At 46.9% G+C, this 17,446-nt stretch overlaps 1 protein-coding gene across 47 annotated transcripts in view; it reads right to left on the bottom strand.

Annotated features, from left to right (window-relative positions):
* The window catches only part of nrxn1a (neurexin 1a), a 2,342,145-nt gene that overhangs the window by 1,002,188 nt on the left and 1,322,511 nt on the right, over positions 1-17,446 (bottom strand). For all 47 annotated transcript variants that reach the window (XM_038810283.1, XM_038810313.1, XM_038810330.1 and 44 more), the window contains 2 exons: positions 10,879-11,260; positions 9,294-9,484 (listed from right to left, as the gene is read on the bottom strand). In XM_038810283.1, the coding sequence (XP_038666211.1) occupies positions 9,294-9,484; positions 10,879-11,260 (573 nt within the window). The remainder of the gene's footprint in view (positions 1-9,293; positions 9,485-10,878; positions 11,261-17,446) is intronic.

The following is a 17,446-nucleotide window of genomic DNA, read 5'->3' as shown; positions in this document are numbered from 1 at the left end:
CTGGGGGCGATTCTCCGAGCCCCGCGCTGGGCCGGAGAACCGGCGCAACTGCGCCATGACGCCGGCGCGCGGTTCTCCGAGGTGCAGAGAATTGGCGCCATTTGCGCCAGCGCGCTTGGCGTGGTGCCAACCATGGGCCGCTGGAATTGGCAGGGCCACCGATTCTCCGGCCCGGATAGACCGAGCGGCCGCGCCAATACGACAGAGTCCCGCCGGCGCCGTTCACCCCTGGTCGCTACTGCCGGGAACTCTGCAGGAACGGTCGGGAGGGGGCGGCCTGTGGGGGGAGGGGGGGGAGGAGGCCTCTTTCGGTGGGTCAGCTTCTTCCCCTTAGGCTACTTTCTGGCGTGGCCGGCCCCTGAACACCGACCTCATGTTGGATCGGGGCCAGCGCGCTTAAGACGTCCCCTGCGCATGCAGGTTGGCACGGCCCAACTGCGCATGCGCGGGTTGGCGTGGTGCCCATTTGGCACCACCTAAGGAGTCTGGAGCGGCGTGAACCGCTCCAGTGCCATGCTGGCCCCCTGAGGGGGCCAGAATCCGTTGTGCTTGGGCCCGGTTCGCGCCGTCGTGAAAAGCGACGGTGTTCACGATGGTGCAAACACTTGGGCCAAATACTGTAGAATCGTCCCCTCTGATCCTGCTTCCATAATGTTTCTAGAAATAGTTGAGGTCACTGTCGCTTCTATCCCCAACAACATCAGCACCTGTTTCAGCAAAGAAGGGGGTACCATTGGGAAAGTATGGAAAGTACATATTTGTGTATGTACTTTTTAAAATTTAGAGTACCCAATTATTTATTTTTACGAAAGTACATATTTGTGTATGTCTTTTTTAAATTTAGAGTACCCAATTATTTATTTTGTCCCAATTAAGGACCAATTTAGCATGGCCAATCCACCTAACCTGCACATCTTTGAGTTGTGGGGGTGAAACCCACGCAGACACGGGGAGATTGTGGGCAGCACGGTAGCATGGTGGTTAGCATAAATGCTTTACAGCTCCAGGGTCCAGGTTCGATTCCCGGCTGGGTCACCGTCTGTGCGGAGTCTGCACGTCCTCCCCGTGTGTGCGTGAGTTTCCTCCGGGTGCTACGGTTTCCTCCCACAGTCCAAAGATGTGCGGGTTAGGTGGATTGGCCATGCTAAATTGCCTGTAGTGTCCTAAAAAGTAAGGTTAGGGGGGGGGGGTCGTTGTTGGGTTACGGGTATAAGGTGGATACGTGGGTTTGGGTAGGGTGATCATTGCTCGGCACAACATCGAGGGCCGAAGGGCCTGTTCTGTGCTGTACTGTTCTATGTTCTATGTTCACACGGACAGTGACCAGGGCCAGGATTCGAACCCGGGTCCTCAGCACCGCAGTCCCAGTGCTAACCACTGTACCACCTGCTGCCCTAATATCTGTGTATATCTAATGGCCTCCCTCCTTGGGAACTCATATTTCCCCCTCAGTTCTTTAAATGTTGCAAAACAACCTTCCAGAAACAAGCCTTTCAACATGATCACACCTTCTTCCTCGCAGTGTTGAAATCCAGTGTCCATTCTTGCAAGTTTAAACAAATAGTTTTCTCGGAATGGCATTAGTTTCGACCCTGCCCCTAACATAAAATGTTTGCAAAACTGCTTCACATCTTCAGTATTGACACCACAACTGGGATCTTCGAGTCTTTCCACAGCGCCAACAGGAGTAGCGCTGCAGCCGGCGCCTATAGCCCCAACCCTTTACTTTCCCCTTCCTCCATCTACACCCACACCGTATCTGGTTCCCTACCCTAGCGCCAAACATTCTCAGTGTTCACCGCCCAGTAACAGTGCCTAAGATTCGGCAGGAGAAGGCCGCCAAATTGTTGCTCCCTCTGAAGCAATGATTTACGAATCCTAGAAATCTTCTCAGCCCATATAAATAAAGAGATTTATATTTCAAACCCCATGAGAAAAGCTTTAGATAAAAGGATTGGGAGACACTGAAATAAAAACAAAAACTGTGGCAAAACATTCATTCTTACTACTTGCACTCGGCCCTCAAGCGGCAGGGGCAAACTATCCCACCATTGTACGTCTTCCTTAGCCCTTGCTGTTAGGCTTGTAAAACTTCATTTAAGGATCTGAGCCCAGTCTCGAGCTACTTGTATGCCCAAGTATCTAAAGATCGAAATGGCATATCTTCCATGACATGATAAAGATCGAAATAGCACATACTCCATGAAATGATAAAGGTTGAAATGGCATATCTTCCATGCTCTGTCCTTCCCGCAGTGTTGAGATTGAAAAGAACTAATTTTTTCCAAAATTTAACTTATAGCCTGAGAAGTTTCCGAACATTTTTAGTAGCCCAATGCTGTCTCCAATCGTAAGTCAGATATATATATAAAAGCAAATTGTTCGGCACTTCTAATGTGTTCCTAAACAAAAATACATTTCCGACAGGAAAACATGAAATAAGGGTAGAATAGGTTCCTGACTTGTAGTTTTTATAGTACTTTGAACCTAACTGGTTCAAAAAAACTCCCTCTTAATATCTTACAGTGCTCTTTCATTTTACCCACTCTTCGCTGCTTCCGTCCTTCAGCTCACCACCTATCTGGACACTCCTGCTCACCACTTTCTGCTCAGACCCTCCTGCTTGCTGCTCTGCTCCCGGGCCTTCCTGCTTGTCATTTTTATAATAATATAATAATCTTTACTGTCACAAGTAGGCTTACATTAACACTGTAATGAAATTACTGTGTCGCCACATTCCGGTGCCTGTTCGGGTACACGGAGGGTGAATTCAGAATGTCCAATTCACTTAACAAGCATGACTTTGTGGACTTGTGGGAGGAAACCGGAGCACCCGGAGAAAACCCACGGAGACACAGGGAGAATTTGCAGACTCCGCACAGACAGTGACACAAGCCGGGAATCGAACCCGAGACCCTGGCGCTGTGAAGCAACGGTGCTAACCACTATGCTACCATGCCACTAACCACTTCCCTCTTCAACCCTCCCATTTTCCCACCTTCCTGGCTTTCCATTTCCTTCCTGACCCTCCCACTCACTGACCTTCCTGACTCGCCGCTTCCTCCCCGAATTTCCCAGTTGCTTCCTTCCACTCACACTTCCTTTCCACTCACTAACCATCCTAAACCACCATGTCTACTGCTTATCAAACCTCCCAATCAGCACTTCTCTCCCCAAATCTCCCTCTCGCCTGGCTAGCTCTTGCTGACCACTTCCCTCTGTGGCTCACTTTTGTTCGCTGCTTCCCTCTCTTGAAGCCTCACGGTGAATGAGGGATTGGTAGATGGGCAGCAAGACGATGTGTGGGAGCGAGGGGAGTTGCAAGTTGGAGGGCATGACCAAAATGTTGGGAAGAATCATTGGTCAGGAGGGTCAGGAAACAGGAGGATAGATAAGCAGAAGAAGCGTTGAACAGGAGGGTTGGGGAGGGATGTGACTCAGTGGCAGGTTGTATTTTTTCAACATCTGAGCATGCTTAGTAACTAACCTCACTAATTTATCAACCATGTGAAAACAAAAATGTGCTAACCATAAATCCAATCTACACGTGTATTGCTTCAAGTAATTTTCAGAATTGTTCAGCTGTTTAAGTCAAATTGTCGGGTATGTCCTTCTCAGTATTCAGAACATGTGGAGAAAATTATTACCATTTTTCAAATTACCACAAGAATTGCTGGTACTCCCTGCAGGATATTATTTATTTTCAGCGCGGTTACTACCGTTGCACAATAGCTTTGAAACTATAATGTATGACGGTCTTTTGTTCCCATGCTCAGTGTGATAATATAATCAGAAATGTTTTAAAGGTATCTGAAATGAACGCAGCACTCAGCTCTTTTACCCAGTGAAAGTCACAAATTAGCCAGCTCAGGGCATATATAGTTATTATCTAATCTTCCAAAACTTATTTGTGTGGCAGTGCACTTACATCAGGTAAGTATGCATCTTTATTACCGTGTGAACTTTGAACTGCATTCTGCAACACAACATTTATTATTCGGCTTCCTGCCAGCTTTGTTCATTTAAGAATTATTCCTGCTTTGACCACTTGGTACACAAACCAAATCTATTCAAACCTTTGGTTTACACCAGCCATTGTAATGTTTATACTGAAGTGCTTTGCAATTGTGTGCTATGCAGCCCAGTGTAAATATAGCTGCTTGAGGTTTTCTTCCCATATGCAACAATTGTAACACTGTGTTTATGCTGTCAGCTAAATAATAATTTCAAGTAATAACCTGCACATATTTAGCAAGATATTTTTCATAAGCGGAAGAAGAAATACAAGTTAGGTGTCAATTTGACACAATTTTATGAATTTTTACACCACAATAATAATCATAGAATTTACAGTGCAGAAGGAGGCCATTTGGCCCATTGAGTCGACACCGGCCCATCGAAAGAGCACCCTACCCAAGCCCACACCTCCACCCTATCCCCGTAACCAGCAACCCCTTCTAACCTTTTTTCTTTCTTTCTTTTTTAAAAATAAATTTAGAGTACCCAATTATTTTTTCCAATTAAGGGGCAATTTAGAGTGGCCAATCTACCTATCCTGCACATCTTTTGGGTTGTGGGGGTGAAACCCACGCAGACACGGGGAGAATGTGCAAACTCCACACGGACAGTGACCCAGGGCCGGGATTCGAACCCGGGTCCTCAGAGCCGTAGGCAGCAATGCTAACCACTGCACTACCGTGCTGCCCAACCCCCTTCTAACCTAAGGGCAATTTAGCATGGGCAATCCACCTAACCTGCACATCTTTGGACTGTGGGAGGAAACCGGAGCACCCGGAGGAAACCCAAGCAGACACGGGTAGAATGTGCAGACTCCGCACAGTCAGTGACCCAAGCGGGAATCAAACATGGGACCCTGGCGTTGTGAAGCCATAGTGCTAAGCACTATGCTACCATGCTGCCCTAAGAATAACAATTAGCAAATCATTCAATCAAAGAACGCCTACAGCACAAAAGAAGGACATCCACAAGATTTTTTTGTTCTGGCCCTCTGAAGGAATAATTCACCCAGTGCTACTCCCCTGCCTTTTCCCATAGCCTTGCAGTCTTCCTTTTTTGATAATAATCCAATTGCCTCTTCAATGCCTCAATTGGTCCTGTCTCCACCATATCCTCTGCAATGTGTTCAGATCCTAACCACTCTCTGGACCGGATTCTGTGCCGCCGGCAGTGGAGTTCCCGATGCGGCAGAGAATCCAGTGGGAAAGAACAGAATAGGTGCTGGGCGTAGAGCCATTTCTAATGCTCTGATGAACATCGAGGTTCATGTCCCATGCCAGCTATTAAGGACTGGGCACCAGATTCTCCATGCCCTCTGGGTTGGAATTTATTTGGCCATCGACAGGCATGGGTATTTCCCAGTGTGGCCCTGACGCAGTGGACCTTGCGGTGGGCCAAGGGAGTAACTACTAAATATAGGTGTCCCCCACAATGCAAATCCTGTCCACCAGAGACCCCCAGCAGAGACACCTATTGGAGCCTCCCACCAGAGACGCCCAGCAGAGATCCCCAGATAACAGGGGAACTCCCCATAACAGGAAATCCCACATATCTGAGAACACCCCACAGCAATGTTTATAAACATCAAGGAGTTAAGTGCTTTCATTTCCTCTTTTTCTCAGCATGAAGCACTTATTTGCTTTTGATGTTGTCATGAGCTGTCAATCATAGCTAGATGTTTATAAACATTATGTTCGATGCATTCAAGTGTAAAGGGAAATGAAAATAATCAATACAGGCATCTGGCTATCGGAAGCTGTCAATTACAGGCTACTAAAGGATTTTTCTCTTTGGTGAATAGAAACCTTGCAGATCAATGAATCTGAGAGGGTTTAAACCCTGATGATGTGGTTTTCGTTTTCTATGAAGATACAGATGCTGCTTTCTCTGCCTAAGGCAGCAGCCATAAGGGACAGGAGAATTTTTCACAGAATTCCTACTTGCAGAAGGAGGCCATTTGACCCATAGAGTCTGCAAGGACCCCCTGAAAGAACACCCTACCTCAGCCCACTGCCCACTCCCCCACCCCATCCCTGATCATCCGATAGCACCACCAAACCTACACATCCTTGGACACTAAGGGGCAATTTAGCATGGCCAATCCACCTAACTCACACATCTTTGGACTATGGGAGGAAACTGGAGCACCCAGAGGAAACCTACGCAGGCATGGGGAGTAAGTACAAACTCTACACAGGCAGTCACCCCAAGGCTGGAATCGAACCCGTACTCTGGCACTGTGAGGCTGCAGTGCTAACCACTGTGCCACATGGGGCCTTTCTGGACTGCTCTTTAGTTTCCAGACAGGGGTAACTGATGGGAGGGGTCTCTATTAAGGGGAGTCGATGATATGTTGGGGAGGGGGTCCCTGTTATGGGGGATTCTCTGTTGGGGGTCTCTGGTAGGGAGGTGTTCAAGTCAATCTCATGAAGGTATGCTGTGGGGAGAGGGTGATCCAGCAGTTTCTGTGGTCGGAGCACCAGGATTTGCGTTGTAGGGGGAAGGAGTGCATGCCATTCAAAATGGCGGACCAGTAGTGGAATTCGTGTCAGCATAGAGGAGGTTTCGAAAGGGAAAACGGAAGATGGTGAACTTGTTGGGACAGAGGGAAGCACTCCTGGTTCTTTTGATCCACAACCTGTGCTGAAAAGCAGTCACATTTTTCAACAAACAGTCCACACATCTCTTCAGCTGACAGATTTCTCAAGACCCAGGCAGCCAGGGTTACACCTGGATGATTGCTTAAGTCTGACTTAAGCAGCCTCATTATAATATTCAAATGACCAACCCACTTCCATTAAAAGCAGGAAGTGAAGGGATTTGAGGAAGGCAGTGGTCAGGTTTAGGACTTTGAAAGTTATCAGAATTCACCTGACACAAACCCACCATTTTTGAGATTAAAATTCTCTGCATCACGCTTGTTAAATTTTCCTGTGCTTTGTTATTTAATTATAAAAATAATATGGAATAAAAGATTATATAAAAGTAAGAAGAAAATATGTGACTTTAAATGGCTGCTAAATTATGTCGTTATTTCTTGATACAGTTATGCCCTGCCCTGTGATCCAGTTTTATCTGGTGCAAGATTTTATTTGACTTTCAGGGATACTTTTACATCCTACTGCAGAAGAAGAGGGTGATATTGAGCCAGCAGCTTGTGCTACATCTCCTGGAGCGGTATTCTCCCCTATGCGGCGGGGCGGGGGGTCCCGGCATAGCAGAGTGGCGCCAACCACTCCGGCGTTGGGCCTCCCCAAAGGTGCGGAATTTTCCGCACTTTTAGGGGCTAGGCCCGCGGCGGAGTGGCTCCCGCCCCTGGTCAGCGTGTGTCCTCGCATGCGCCGGAGCGTCAGCGGCCGCTGATGTCACCAGCGGCGCATGCGCGGTGGAGGGGGTCTCTTCCGCCTCCGCCATGGTGGAGGCCATGGCGGCGGCGGAAGAAAAAGAGTGCCCCCACGGCACAGGCCCGCCGGCCGATCGGTGGGCCCCAATCGTAGGCCAGGCCACCGTGGGGGCACCCCCCGGGGTCCGATCGTCCCGCGCCCCCCCCCCCCCCCCCACAGGACCCCGGGGCCCGCTTGCGCCGCCTGCTCCCCCTGGCACCAGAGGTGGTTTAAACCACGTCGGCGGGAGAGGCCTGACAGCGGGGGACTTCGGCCCATCCCGGGCCGGATAATCGCCACAGGGGGCCCGGCGACCGGCGGGGCGCGATTCCTGCCCCCGCCGATTCCCGGGTGGCAGAGAATTCCGGCCACGGCGGGGGCGGGTTTTACAAAGGCCCCGGGCAATTTCCCGACCCTGCGGGGGGGTCAGAGAATTTCGCCCCTGATCTTTGATTCTATTGTATTTTCTGGGGTAACATAATTTTAATTCCATTGTCAGATCCTCTGCTCGGATTTTGAGGTGCGCCGGGGAACCGGCTTCTGGCTGGAAGCATGAAGGGGAAGGGAGACAGAACGTCATTGTATCAAACCTCAAGAACCAGGAGCGGGATTCTCCCCTACCTGGTGGGGCGGGGGGGTCCCGGCGTAGCGGAGTGGCGCCAACCACTCCAGCGTCGGGCCTCCCAAAAGGTGCGGAATTCTCCGCACCTTTAGGGGCCAAGCTCTCACATTGAGGGGCTAGGCCTGCGGCGGAGTGGTTGGCACCACACTGACTGGCGCCCAAACTGGCTCCAGCAGCATTTGACACCCGCCGCCCGGCGCCGGGGCTGGCCGAAAGCGGCAGCTGACGCACCGGCGCATGCGCGCTGGGGTATTCTCTTCCGCCTCCGCCATGGTGGAGGCCGTGGTGGCGGCGGAAGAAAAAGAGTGCCCCCACAGCACTAGCCCGCCCGCCGATCGGTGGGCCCCGATCGCAGGCCTGGCCACCGTGGGGGCACCCCCCGGGGTCTGATCGCCCCGCGCCCCCCCCAGGACCCCGGGGGCCCACTCGCGCCGCTGATCCCGCCACCACCAGTGGTGGTTCAAACCACGGCGGCGGGAGAGGCCTTCCAGCGGCGGGACTTCGGCCCATTGTGGGCCGGAGAATCGCCGCAGGGGGTTCGCCGATTGGCAGGTGGTGTTTCCCGCCCCGTCAATTCCCGGGTGGCGGAGAATTTCTGCCACGGCAGGGGGCGGTATTTTCGGCGGCCCCGGGCGATTCTCCGACCCTGCGGGGGGTCGGAGAATTTCGCCGCAGATCTTCACAGTGTGCCTCCAGGGTACCTAAAAAGATTTGTGATATGATATATTTGGCCATGCTCACCACTGATGAATGATCAGCTAATAATTGATTACATCAAAGATCACCTTTGAAAAGCCTGAATTTTCAATTCCAGAGGACAGGTATCTTTGCAAATTACATACCCAATAACCCCCTACCCCAGTTATATGAGATGCCAATATTGATGGAGTAATAAGGAAAATAACAATGGGCTTCAGGGCTATTACAGAATCTGGGCAAAGCCTCGTTCTCATGTTTCATCAACATGGATAATCCGGGAATGCCTGCCAACAAAACAAAACAAAATTAAGCCCATATTCTTACATCCAAATCTATTCTTGTATAACACTCTAGTTTAGGATTAGTGCCAATTTCCCCTTGGATGTCCTCCCTAAATTTGAAAAAATGAACTGGACAGTGAAAATCCTACGAGGCAGTGATTAGTCTGAAGAAATCCAAAACGTTCTAGGATTCAATGCAGGAAAAAAAGATCGGAAGGCCAAGGATTAAAATAGCATTCCCTCTTTGAAGAAATTATGCTTTGTTGGAGAATATGTTAATCGCCGATTTACCTTTCAGATCTAGATTTCTGGCTCCTACTGTGTTTTGAGTGATGAGTTTGGAGTTGATCTTCACAGTGTGCAAGTTGTTCGTGTCCCTTGAAATCAGTACATTATGCCATTTATTGTCATTCAGTAGTTTGTCGGAGTTGCCTTTTATGAGGGAAGGACCAGTACCTAAATCAAATACATAGTGCAGGTACCTGTGGGGACAAAAATAAGGAAGTCAGTTCAGATTAGAATAGAAATGTGGTGGAATTTAGTGCCCACTCTCAAGGTGAGTTTGCTAATTGGGCAGGAAGATGCCATGTCGGTACCCAGCTGTCTGCCTCGTTCTGCCCCAATTAAGTCTGGGACGGGACGATTCATGGATCACCTTCCCATCCTGCTGCCAATTGAGGCCCTTAAGTAGGTAATTAAAGTTAATCTCAGGGCCTTGTCCCGTCGCCATTGGTATTAACCCAGGAGCATTGGTATTAATGGTATTAAAGACGTTGGTATTAATCCAGTGGGAGCCCTAAAGAGTAAACCCTGTCGCAGTTGCTTGCAAGCAACGGAAGGCCCCAGCATTGTCAAGCGGGGGTTCGTGAGAGTCACCTCCTGCCTTTTCTGCCAAACCCCGCCCCCTCTCCGTGACTTCCACCATGTGACCTTCATCACGACATCACCTGTGGTCTGGATGCCTCGGCAATCCTGGGTCTCGAGGGGGTGCATTTCCGGTGGCAGCCACTGCTCAGCAATGCACGGCTATCAGCTACCAATTGGTCGACTGCTCTGGAGTTGGGATATCTGCCCCGGATGCTTGATCTTTGGGAAGACCCGCTGCTTTTCAGTTAAGTGCCTGCACTTAATTCGACAGAAATGGAGGCAACATAGGGCTTTTGCCAGCTGTCCAGCTGGTGGGGGAACCCATTTCATCTCCATTAAAGCATGTCCATTGAGTCCTTCTGTTCATGCTAAATCAGATGCAAAATCAATTGCTGAACAGTGCAATTCTTAACTACGTAATTATAAAATAATCTAAGTGTCGGTCAATTTTCTTCCTATGCACGACAAATGGGGATAATTCTGACCACAGCTGTAAACTGTACTGAATCTTCAGGATCTGAATAGTAGTGAATAGAATTATAATTATAGCAATAATGGCAATAAAACATTCACAGTCTCCAAAATAGTAACATGGCAAATGTGGGAACTCAACTCCAGGCAGCCCGACGGCCCTGTGGTTAGCACTGCTGCCTCACAGCGCTAGGGACCTGGGTGACTGTCTGTGTGGAGTTTGCCCGTTCTCTCAGTGTCTGTGTGGGTTTCCACTAGGTGCACCGGTTTCCTCCAATAGTCCAAAGATGTGCAGGTTGGATGCATTAGCCACGCTAAATTACCCCTTAGTGTCCAAAGATGTGCTGGTTAGGTGGGTTGGCCATGCTAAAAGTGCCCCTTAGTGTTCAAAGGTTAGGTGGGGTTACGGGAATAGGGTGGGGGCGGAGGGCCTGGCTGGGATGCTCTTTTGGAGAGTTGGCGCAGACTCTGAATGGCCTCCTCCTGCACTATAAGAATTCTATGATGGTGATTTATTTGAAATTCAATGAGTGCATACCCTTTAACAAGTTCAATCACAATGAAGTCATTGCCATCCCCACTGTTGAAGAGTATCAGGCCATCAGCTGATGTGGTCTTAAATTGGAAGAACAGATGCATAGATGCGTAGGCTTGCAACGTGGACAGTGCAACGTAGCTGGATTTTGTCTTGAAGGTCACTGGATCAGCAATGATAATTTTGAAACCGAATCTAGCATTGAGCTCACAGTAGTCAATATCACCAATTTTGCACAGGTCAATGTAAGGCATGCCATTGAACATTAGGCTCTGTAAATGACCAATGAAATTTGAAGGGACATTTGACATGTACCGCCTCTCTGTCACAATGCCCGTTTCAATATTGTGGAACTCGAGGCGAGTATGATCTCCTGTCATTTGATCTAAAAGAAAAAAGAAAAAACAAAATATATATTAAAAAAGTGTTGTTTCTAAAAGTACCAAGGGATTAGTTACATTACATCTCAATGAAAGAGTTGACCACCACTTACTGGTTAAATTCTATTCTTGCCTCATTCGCCACACATGCACCCATCAATTACAAATCTATTTACATTTGAAAATGTTCATTAATTTTCCCACAAAAAACTCCAGTCTTTTTGCAGATTATATAATTATAATATTTATATCTCAGCACAATGCAGAGGACCAAGGTTTGTTTCAGATATCCCAACATAATTCAGTAACAGTAAATTATTTTTTCATGCAAACTGTTACACCATCCAGCAGATGGCACCATTTATATACTTATGCTGATAACTGCGGTACAGAATGTGAAGAAACCATTTCTCGCACTGGTCCATAACTTAAGAATGCAACTTATGTTCCACCATTATGTGATTCATAGGCACAAATGTTTGATCATTCACCAGCATCTAGCGCTTACTAAGACATTACTGTTAGCAGATAGGAACAGTAGAATATTTTGTTACTGCATTTTGATTTCCATTTCGTTTTTGCAGTCCGTTTTATTGTATTGTAAAACTAATGTCGCATTCTGTTAAATTAACTGATAAATATCACAGACTACAAATTGCTGAGCAATGAAAAGTAAAGAAATAAATGTTTCCGCTGATCAGTAATTATTTCCACTCTTAAAATTGCACAAATTAGACATCAATCTCAAATTAAAATATATCTTCAGACAGGAGAGCGCCTTAAAATATCTTTATTTGAATACGTGTTCCTGTTTAATGTTGGAGAACACTGAGTTTGATTCAGTGAGACACATAATGTTGAGAACTGAGTATTTTGTTGGTGCCAAATGGCACTTTAATGCTTCAGAGCGTGGCAGCAAGCCGAAGATGTCAATCGGGATCAGAATTGTAAGGGTTGTGCTTGAGAACACACTATCTGCTGGGCTAATTGATCTCGCAACTGTCAAAATGTGTTACACCAGAAGTGAGAAAGATATGGCGGGATCAGTCCCTGGATCCAGGGTAAATGCTGACACTTTAGTGAACAATAAAAATCAATTTCAGCTTCTGGATCTTTTATAATTGAGCAATGACTGGAAGAATTTTTAATACGATTTCCTCTTCCCTTGAACAGCTACGCAAAACTATGAATTTCTCCAGAAAATACACTGAAGATTCTTTTCCCAAATTCATTCAGAATGGGATGTTTGTTTACCTTTGAGTAATGATTTTTTGATATTCCCAAATGACGTTTTGACTTCAGTATGCAGAGCAAGCATTCCCAAACACAGGCAAAAACTTATTTCCCACTCCAAGCCTCTGCTTTAATCGCAATTTCAATAAAACACCCATTAGAGTATTTTTGTGATTGTCTCCTTTTTTTGATGTTGAGTAAACCTGTCCCATATTTGTGCAATTTTGGAATATGGACTCATTGAGGTGAGGCTAATTTTTACTTTGGATGACAATTGTAAATATCTATTCCACACATTTTCCAAATTTTATTTCCATTGGGCAGAATTTAATGTGGAGGAGGTGGCCCTCCTCATGGCTGGAAAATTGGGGCTGAATCGATCTCCGCCTGGCCTAGAAGCATTGACTGAATTTTACGTGGCTCAGGAAATTAGGTGCCTGAAGTTGAGGCTTCTGCAACTCTTGAGGTGGGATTTTTTACTTCCAAAAGCTGCTGGTCCATCAGAGACCAATGGTTCTTCAGTGCCAGCAGCATCAATGGGATGGATGGCTACACTACCGAGTCTGCAGCAGTCCCAGACCGGAAGCATCACTGGGGGTCTGGAAGCAAGGTGAGTAGGATGGACTCTCCATGGTCAGGCAGGCAGACCAAAACATAGGGACACTGTAAGAAGTCTTACAACACCAGGTTAAAGTCCAACAGGTTTGTTTCAAACACGAGCTTTCGGAGCACGGCTCCTTCTTCAGGTGAATGGAAAGGCTTGTTCCAGAAATTCCAGGATTTCTGGAACAAGCCTTTCCATTCACCTGAAGAAGGAGCCGTGCTCCGAAAGCTCGTGTTTGAAACAAACCTGTTGGACTTTAACCTGGTGTTGTAAGACTTCTTACTGTGCTCACCCCAGTCCAACGCCAGCATCTCCACATCAAAACATAGGGAGTGATGGTTGATTGCAAAGACGGTGGTAGGTTCCTTCCAGAAGTAGTAGCCCTTACTGGTGGGGGTGGAAGTGAGGTGGTGGTCTTTCATGGGGTGCAGGCTTCTCAATAAGGAGAAAGCCATCTCCGTCAGCAGGCAGACCACCAGGAGAAACCTGATGGTTTTGCCAGGTGTTGTGAACTCCTCACCTCACCCCTGGTAAATACCAATGACATGGGAGGGACCCTGAAACACTGCGTGGGCTAGTTGAGGCCCTTAAATTGACCGCTTAAGGACCTCAACTAACCCACACAGTAGGTGGGCTGCCCACCATCTTCCATGTCACATGAAGGCCATGGGTGTAGCACCCCCTGCAATCCTACCCACTTTTGTGTAACCTTTGCCTACCAGCCTGCTCCCAAGATGGGGGCCATAAGATTCTGTCTATTGACTTTAATGAAACTGAAAATCACGAGGGATATATAATAGGCCACAGGATCGACTTTGCCCGTTTTACATTATCAGCCAAAGTCAAAATTATCACCACCACAAACAGGTAGTAAACGAAGACAACTGAAACTCAGTTCACTTGTTCCTCATTCAACTGGCAGAAATTATACTTTGACCCCTCATTCTGGGTTCAGTGATGATGGAGGTCCTCTGGCAAGATGAAAGCAGACAATGTTGGAGAAAACAAGCAGCCTTCATGATGGAAAGCTCATTGTGTCTGAAACAGTTTTGTTTCAGGTTTTAAAAAGGAAGCCATGTTTGACAACTGTCTGATTTTCAGCTGAGACAGTCGTCCGGAAGAAGAACTAAATTAAGGAACCAAAAAAGGGAATATTTGTGTCAGGTGCACAGGACTACAACTGTTCAAGTAGGCAACCCACCACCACCTTCCGAAGGGAAAGTAGGGATGGACAATAAATGTTGGCCTAATCTGTTGTGCCCACATCCCATAAATGAATTTTGAAAAAATGTATCCAATTATTTCAACCACCCAACCCACTATACACCGACACAATTACCCATTCACACACTTACTCACATATTCATTCACTAACACACAGAAATGTTGTTTATATGTCCCAAATAATTTCAGTGTCCAATTTTCTTTCTCTTTCATTTTTGTTTTGTGCACTTGATTTGGCTCCAATGTTCCTCTATTCCTTTCTCTATCCTTAAATCTCACAATTAAGGAGATAGGCTATTGGTCCCATGATTCATCAAAGTTCCAGATGCTGTGTTATCAACTCACATTTTCAGCAATATATGTTACAAGTTTTTTTGAGCTGAAGGTTTAAGATGCCCTGCACAGTAAATTCGGGATAAAAACCTTCTTTCGATATATATACACACATTGGGAATTTTGTCCAGCAACTCCACTGAAACGAATCATAGATACAGAGAAAATTCTCTTGTACAATGCTTGGTCCATTCATTATAAGTACCGTGGGTGATTTTGAGCCCGCACTAGCTGTCCGCAAGACCAGCAGCGCAGGTGCAAAATGTCATAAGAATCATAAAATGTGACTCTCGCTGGAGAGATCGCGTTTCCCGATTTTCCCCATCCCTCAACATCAATGTCACAATCATTTCAATATATTTCCATATATTTAAATATTATTTGTAGCCTCCCCGCCATATGATCCCCTCAATAAATATTCATACCTCGCTGATGTGACGTACACCTCGCCGACGTGACAACAGGTTTGCCCAGAGTGAGGCAGTTGAGAGAATCCCTCTGGGGCGCAGAGGTCAGTATAACCCCTCGGAGTTGAGGGTCATACCTGGACAATATCCTGGCACTGCCCCTTGACACAGGTTGGCCCAGCCACAACCTGGCAGTGTCAACCTGTACCATGGGGAGTGCTAGGGCGGAGCCTATTGGGAACCCCATGGATGAGGGGGGGGGGGGGGGGGGGTGCATTGATGTGTGGTGCTGGGAAGTGCCGAATAGACTTTTGTCGTGCTAATGGGGGATTCAATGCTGGTGGAGGATCGGGAGGGAAAATGGGGGGGACAGAACTCCAGCGAGGATTGTCAGGGGAGCCCCAATACGTTCGTGATGGGTGTTAGAGGCCGTTAAGCAGCAGCGCTGATTAAGCGCCATTTAAAGATGGTTCCCCGATTTCTTTGGAGCCAGTTTCTGGCTCTATGAGGCCCCGGCCCACCCATTTTATTTTGTCTGAGAGGTTCAAGATTTGGTGACACCAGTTTTCTGGCTGAGCCTGACACTTTGCCAAATTCTGGCAAGTTGCCGCCAATTGTGTCCCTGACATAATACAACAGAAATGTGTTATTGGGCAATTAACTGCCCTCGGCTTGCCTAAAATTGGAACTTTGGGCCCCATTTTAATAATTGAGCAACTTGCCCTTCGGCTCAACTTAGCAGCCCTCAGTTAAATCCTGGAAGGGATTAAAGACGAACAGGAGGGTGATAATTGTGGGATGGTAGCGGCCTTTTTGACTTCTGTGAAGTCAGAAAGAGAACTACTGCTCTTTCCAGCTCCATATTAAGGCAAGTTAAAAATAAATCTTTCAAGTGTTGGCCGATTCCACCAACCTCAGCACAGAACCTTTTTGCTCAATTTTGACAGAATTTGCTGAGAGGTACTTAAGCAAGCACAAGACCTCTGATTTGCACCTACAAGGGCTGAACTTTCATTGGTGCTGTCCACCTGAGACACCCCATATTTAAACTGATATTTTTAGTTAGGGCAGCACAGTAGCACTGTGGTTAGCACACAGCTCCAGCATCCCAGCTTCGATTCCCGGCTTGGGTCACTCTCTGTGCGGAGTCTGCAGGTTCTCCCGTGACTGTGTGGGTTTCCTCCGAGTGCTCCGGTTTCCTCCCACTGTCCAAAGATGTGCAGGTTAGGTGGATTGGCTATGTTAAATTGTCCTTAGTGTCCAAAAAAAGGTTGGGTGGGGTTACTGGGTTACGGGAATAGGGTGGAGGCGTGGGGTGATCTTTCCATGGGCCGGTGCAGACTCGATGGGCCGAATGTACTGTAATTTCTATGATTCTATGAAGGGCAATGATCTATGAAATTGGCCATCACTAACCTTATTTTCTCACCACAAAACAGGAACGAGAAAAAAATTACATGGATGTCAGTAAGGCATTTGACAAAGTCTCCCGCATGTCAGATTGATCAGAAAAATGAGAACTCAGGGGATATAAGAGAAGGTGGCAAATTGGATCCAAAATTGGCTCAGTGACCGCAAACAAAGGGTAAAGGTAGACTGATGGTTTTGCAAATGGAAAAAGGTTTCCAATGATGTTCCACAGGGCTCGGTGTTGACGCCATTGCTGATTGTTGTTCATATTAATGATTTAGACTTAAATATGGGAGACATGATTGAGAAATTTGCAGATGATACAAAAATTGACGTTGTAATTGATAATGAAGAGGATAGCTGTCAACTCCAGAATTATATCAATGGTTTGGTTGAATGGGCAGAGAAGTGGCAAATGGAATTCAATCCGGAAAAGTATTAGGTAATACATTTGGGGAGGGAAAACAAAGCAAGGAAATACTCAATAAATTGGAAGATATTGACAGGGGATGAGAAAGTGAGAGATATTGGAGTGCTTATCCATAGGTCCATAAAGGTGGCAGAACAAGTGAACTAGGTGGTCAAGAAAGCATATGGAATGGTTTCCTTTATTGGGACAGCTACTGAATAGAAAAGCAGGAATGTAATGATGGAACTGTGTAGAATGCTGGTTAGGCCTGGAGTTTTGTATTCAGTTCTGGTCACCACAGTGCAGGAAGGACATAATTGACTTTCAAATAATTTAAGTGCTTATCGTCCCAGTCTTTTCATCATATTATTTGAAAAATTATCTATACAGCAGGTACACTTATACCAAGAAGCCAGATAAAGTAGCAGGGCATGGCTGGGCAATGTAAGAGAGGAAGAACATAAAACTTTATCAATTCAGAGCATTAAGTCATGCTGGAGGAAAGCGGAGTTTAGAGGCAAGATTCTCTGGCCTCCCAGCCACGTGTTCCTCAGTGGCCAGAGGTGGTGCA

The sequence above is a fragment of the Scyliorhinus canicula genome, chromosome 1 (genome assembly GCF_902713615.1).
Source record: "Scyliorhinus canicula chromosome 1, sScyCan1.1, whole genome shotgun sequence".
NCBI classification, from domain to species: Eukaryota; Metazoa; Chordata; class Chondrichthyes; order Carcharhiniformes; family Scyliorhinidae; genus Scyliorhinus; species Scyliorhinus canicula.
The sequence above is the reverse complement of the archived record's forward strand: the minus strand, read 5'-3'. Positions and strand labels throughout refer to the sequence as shown.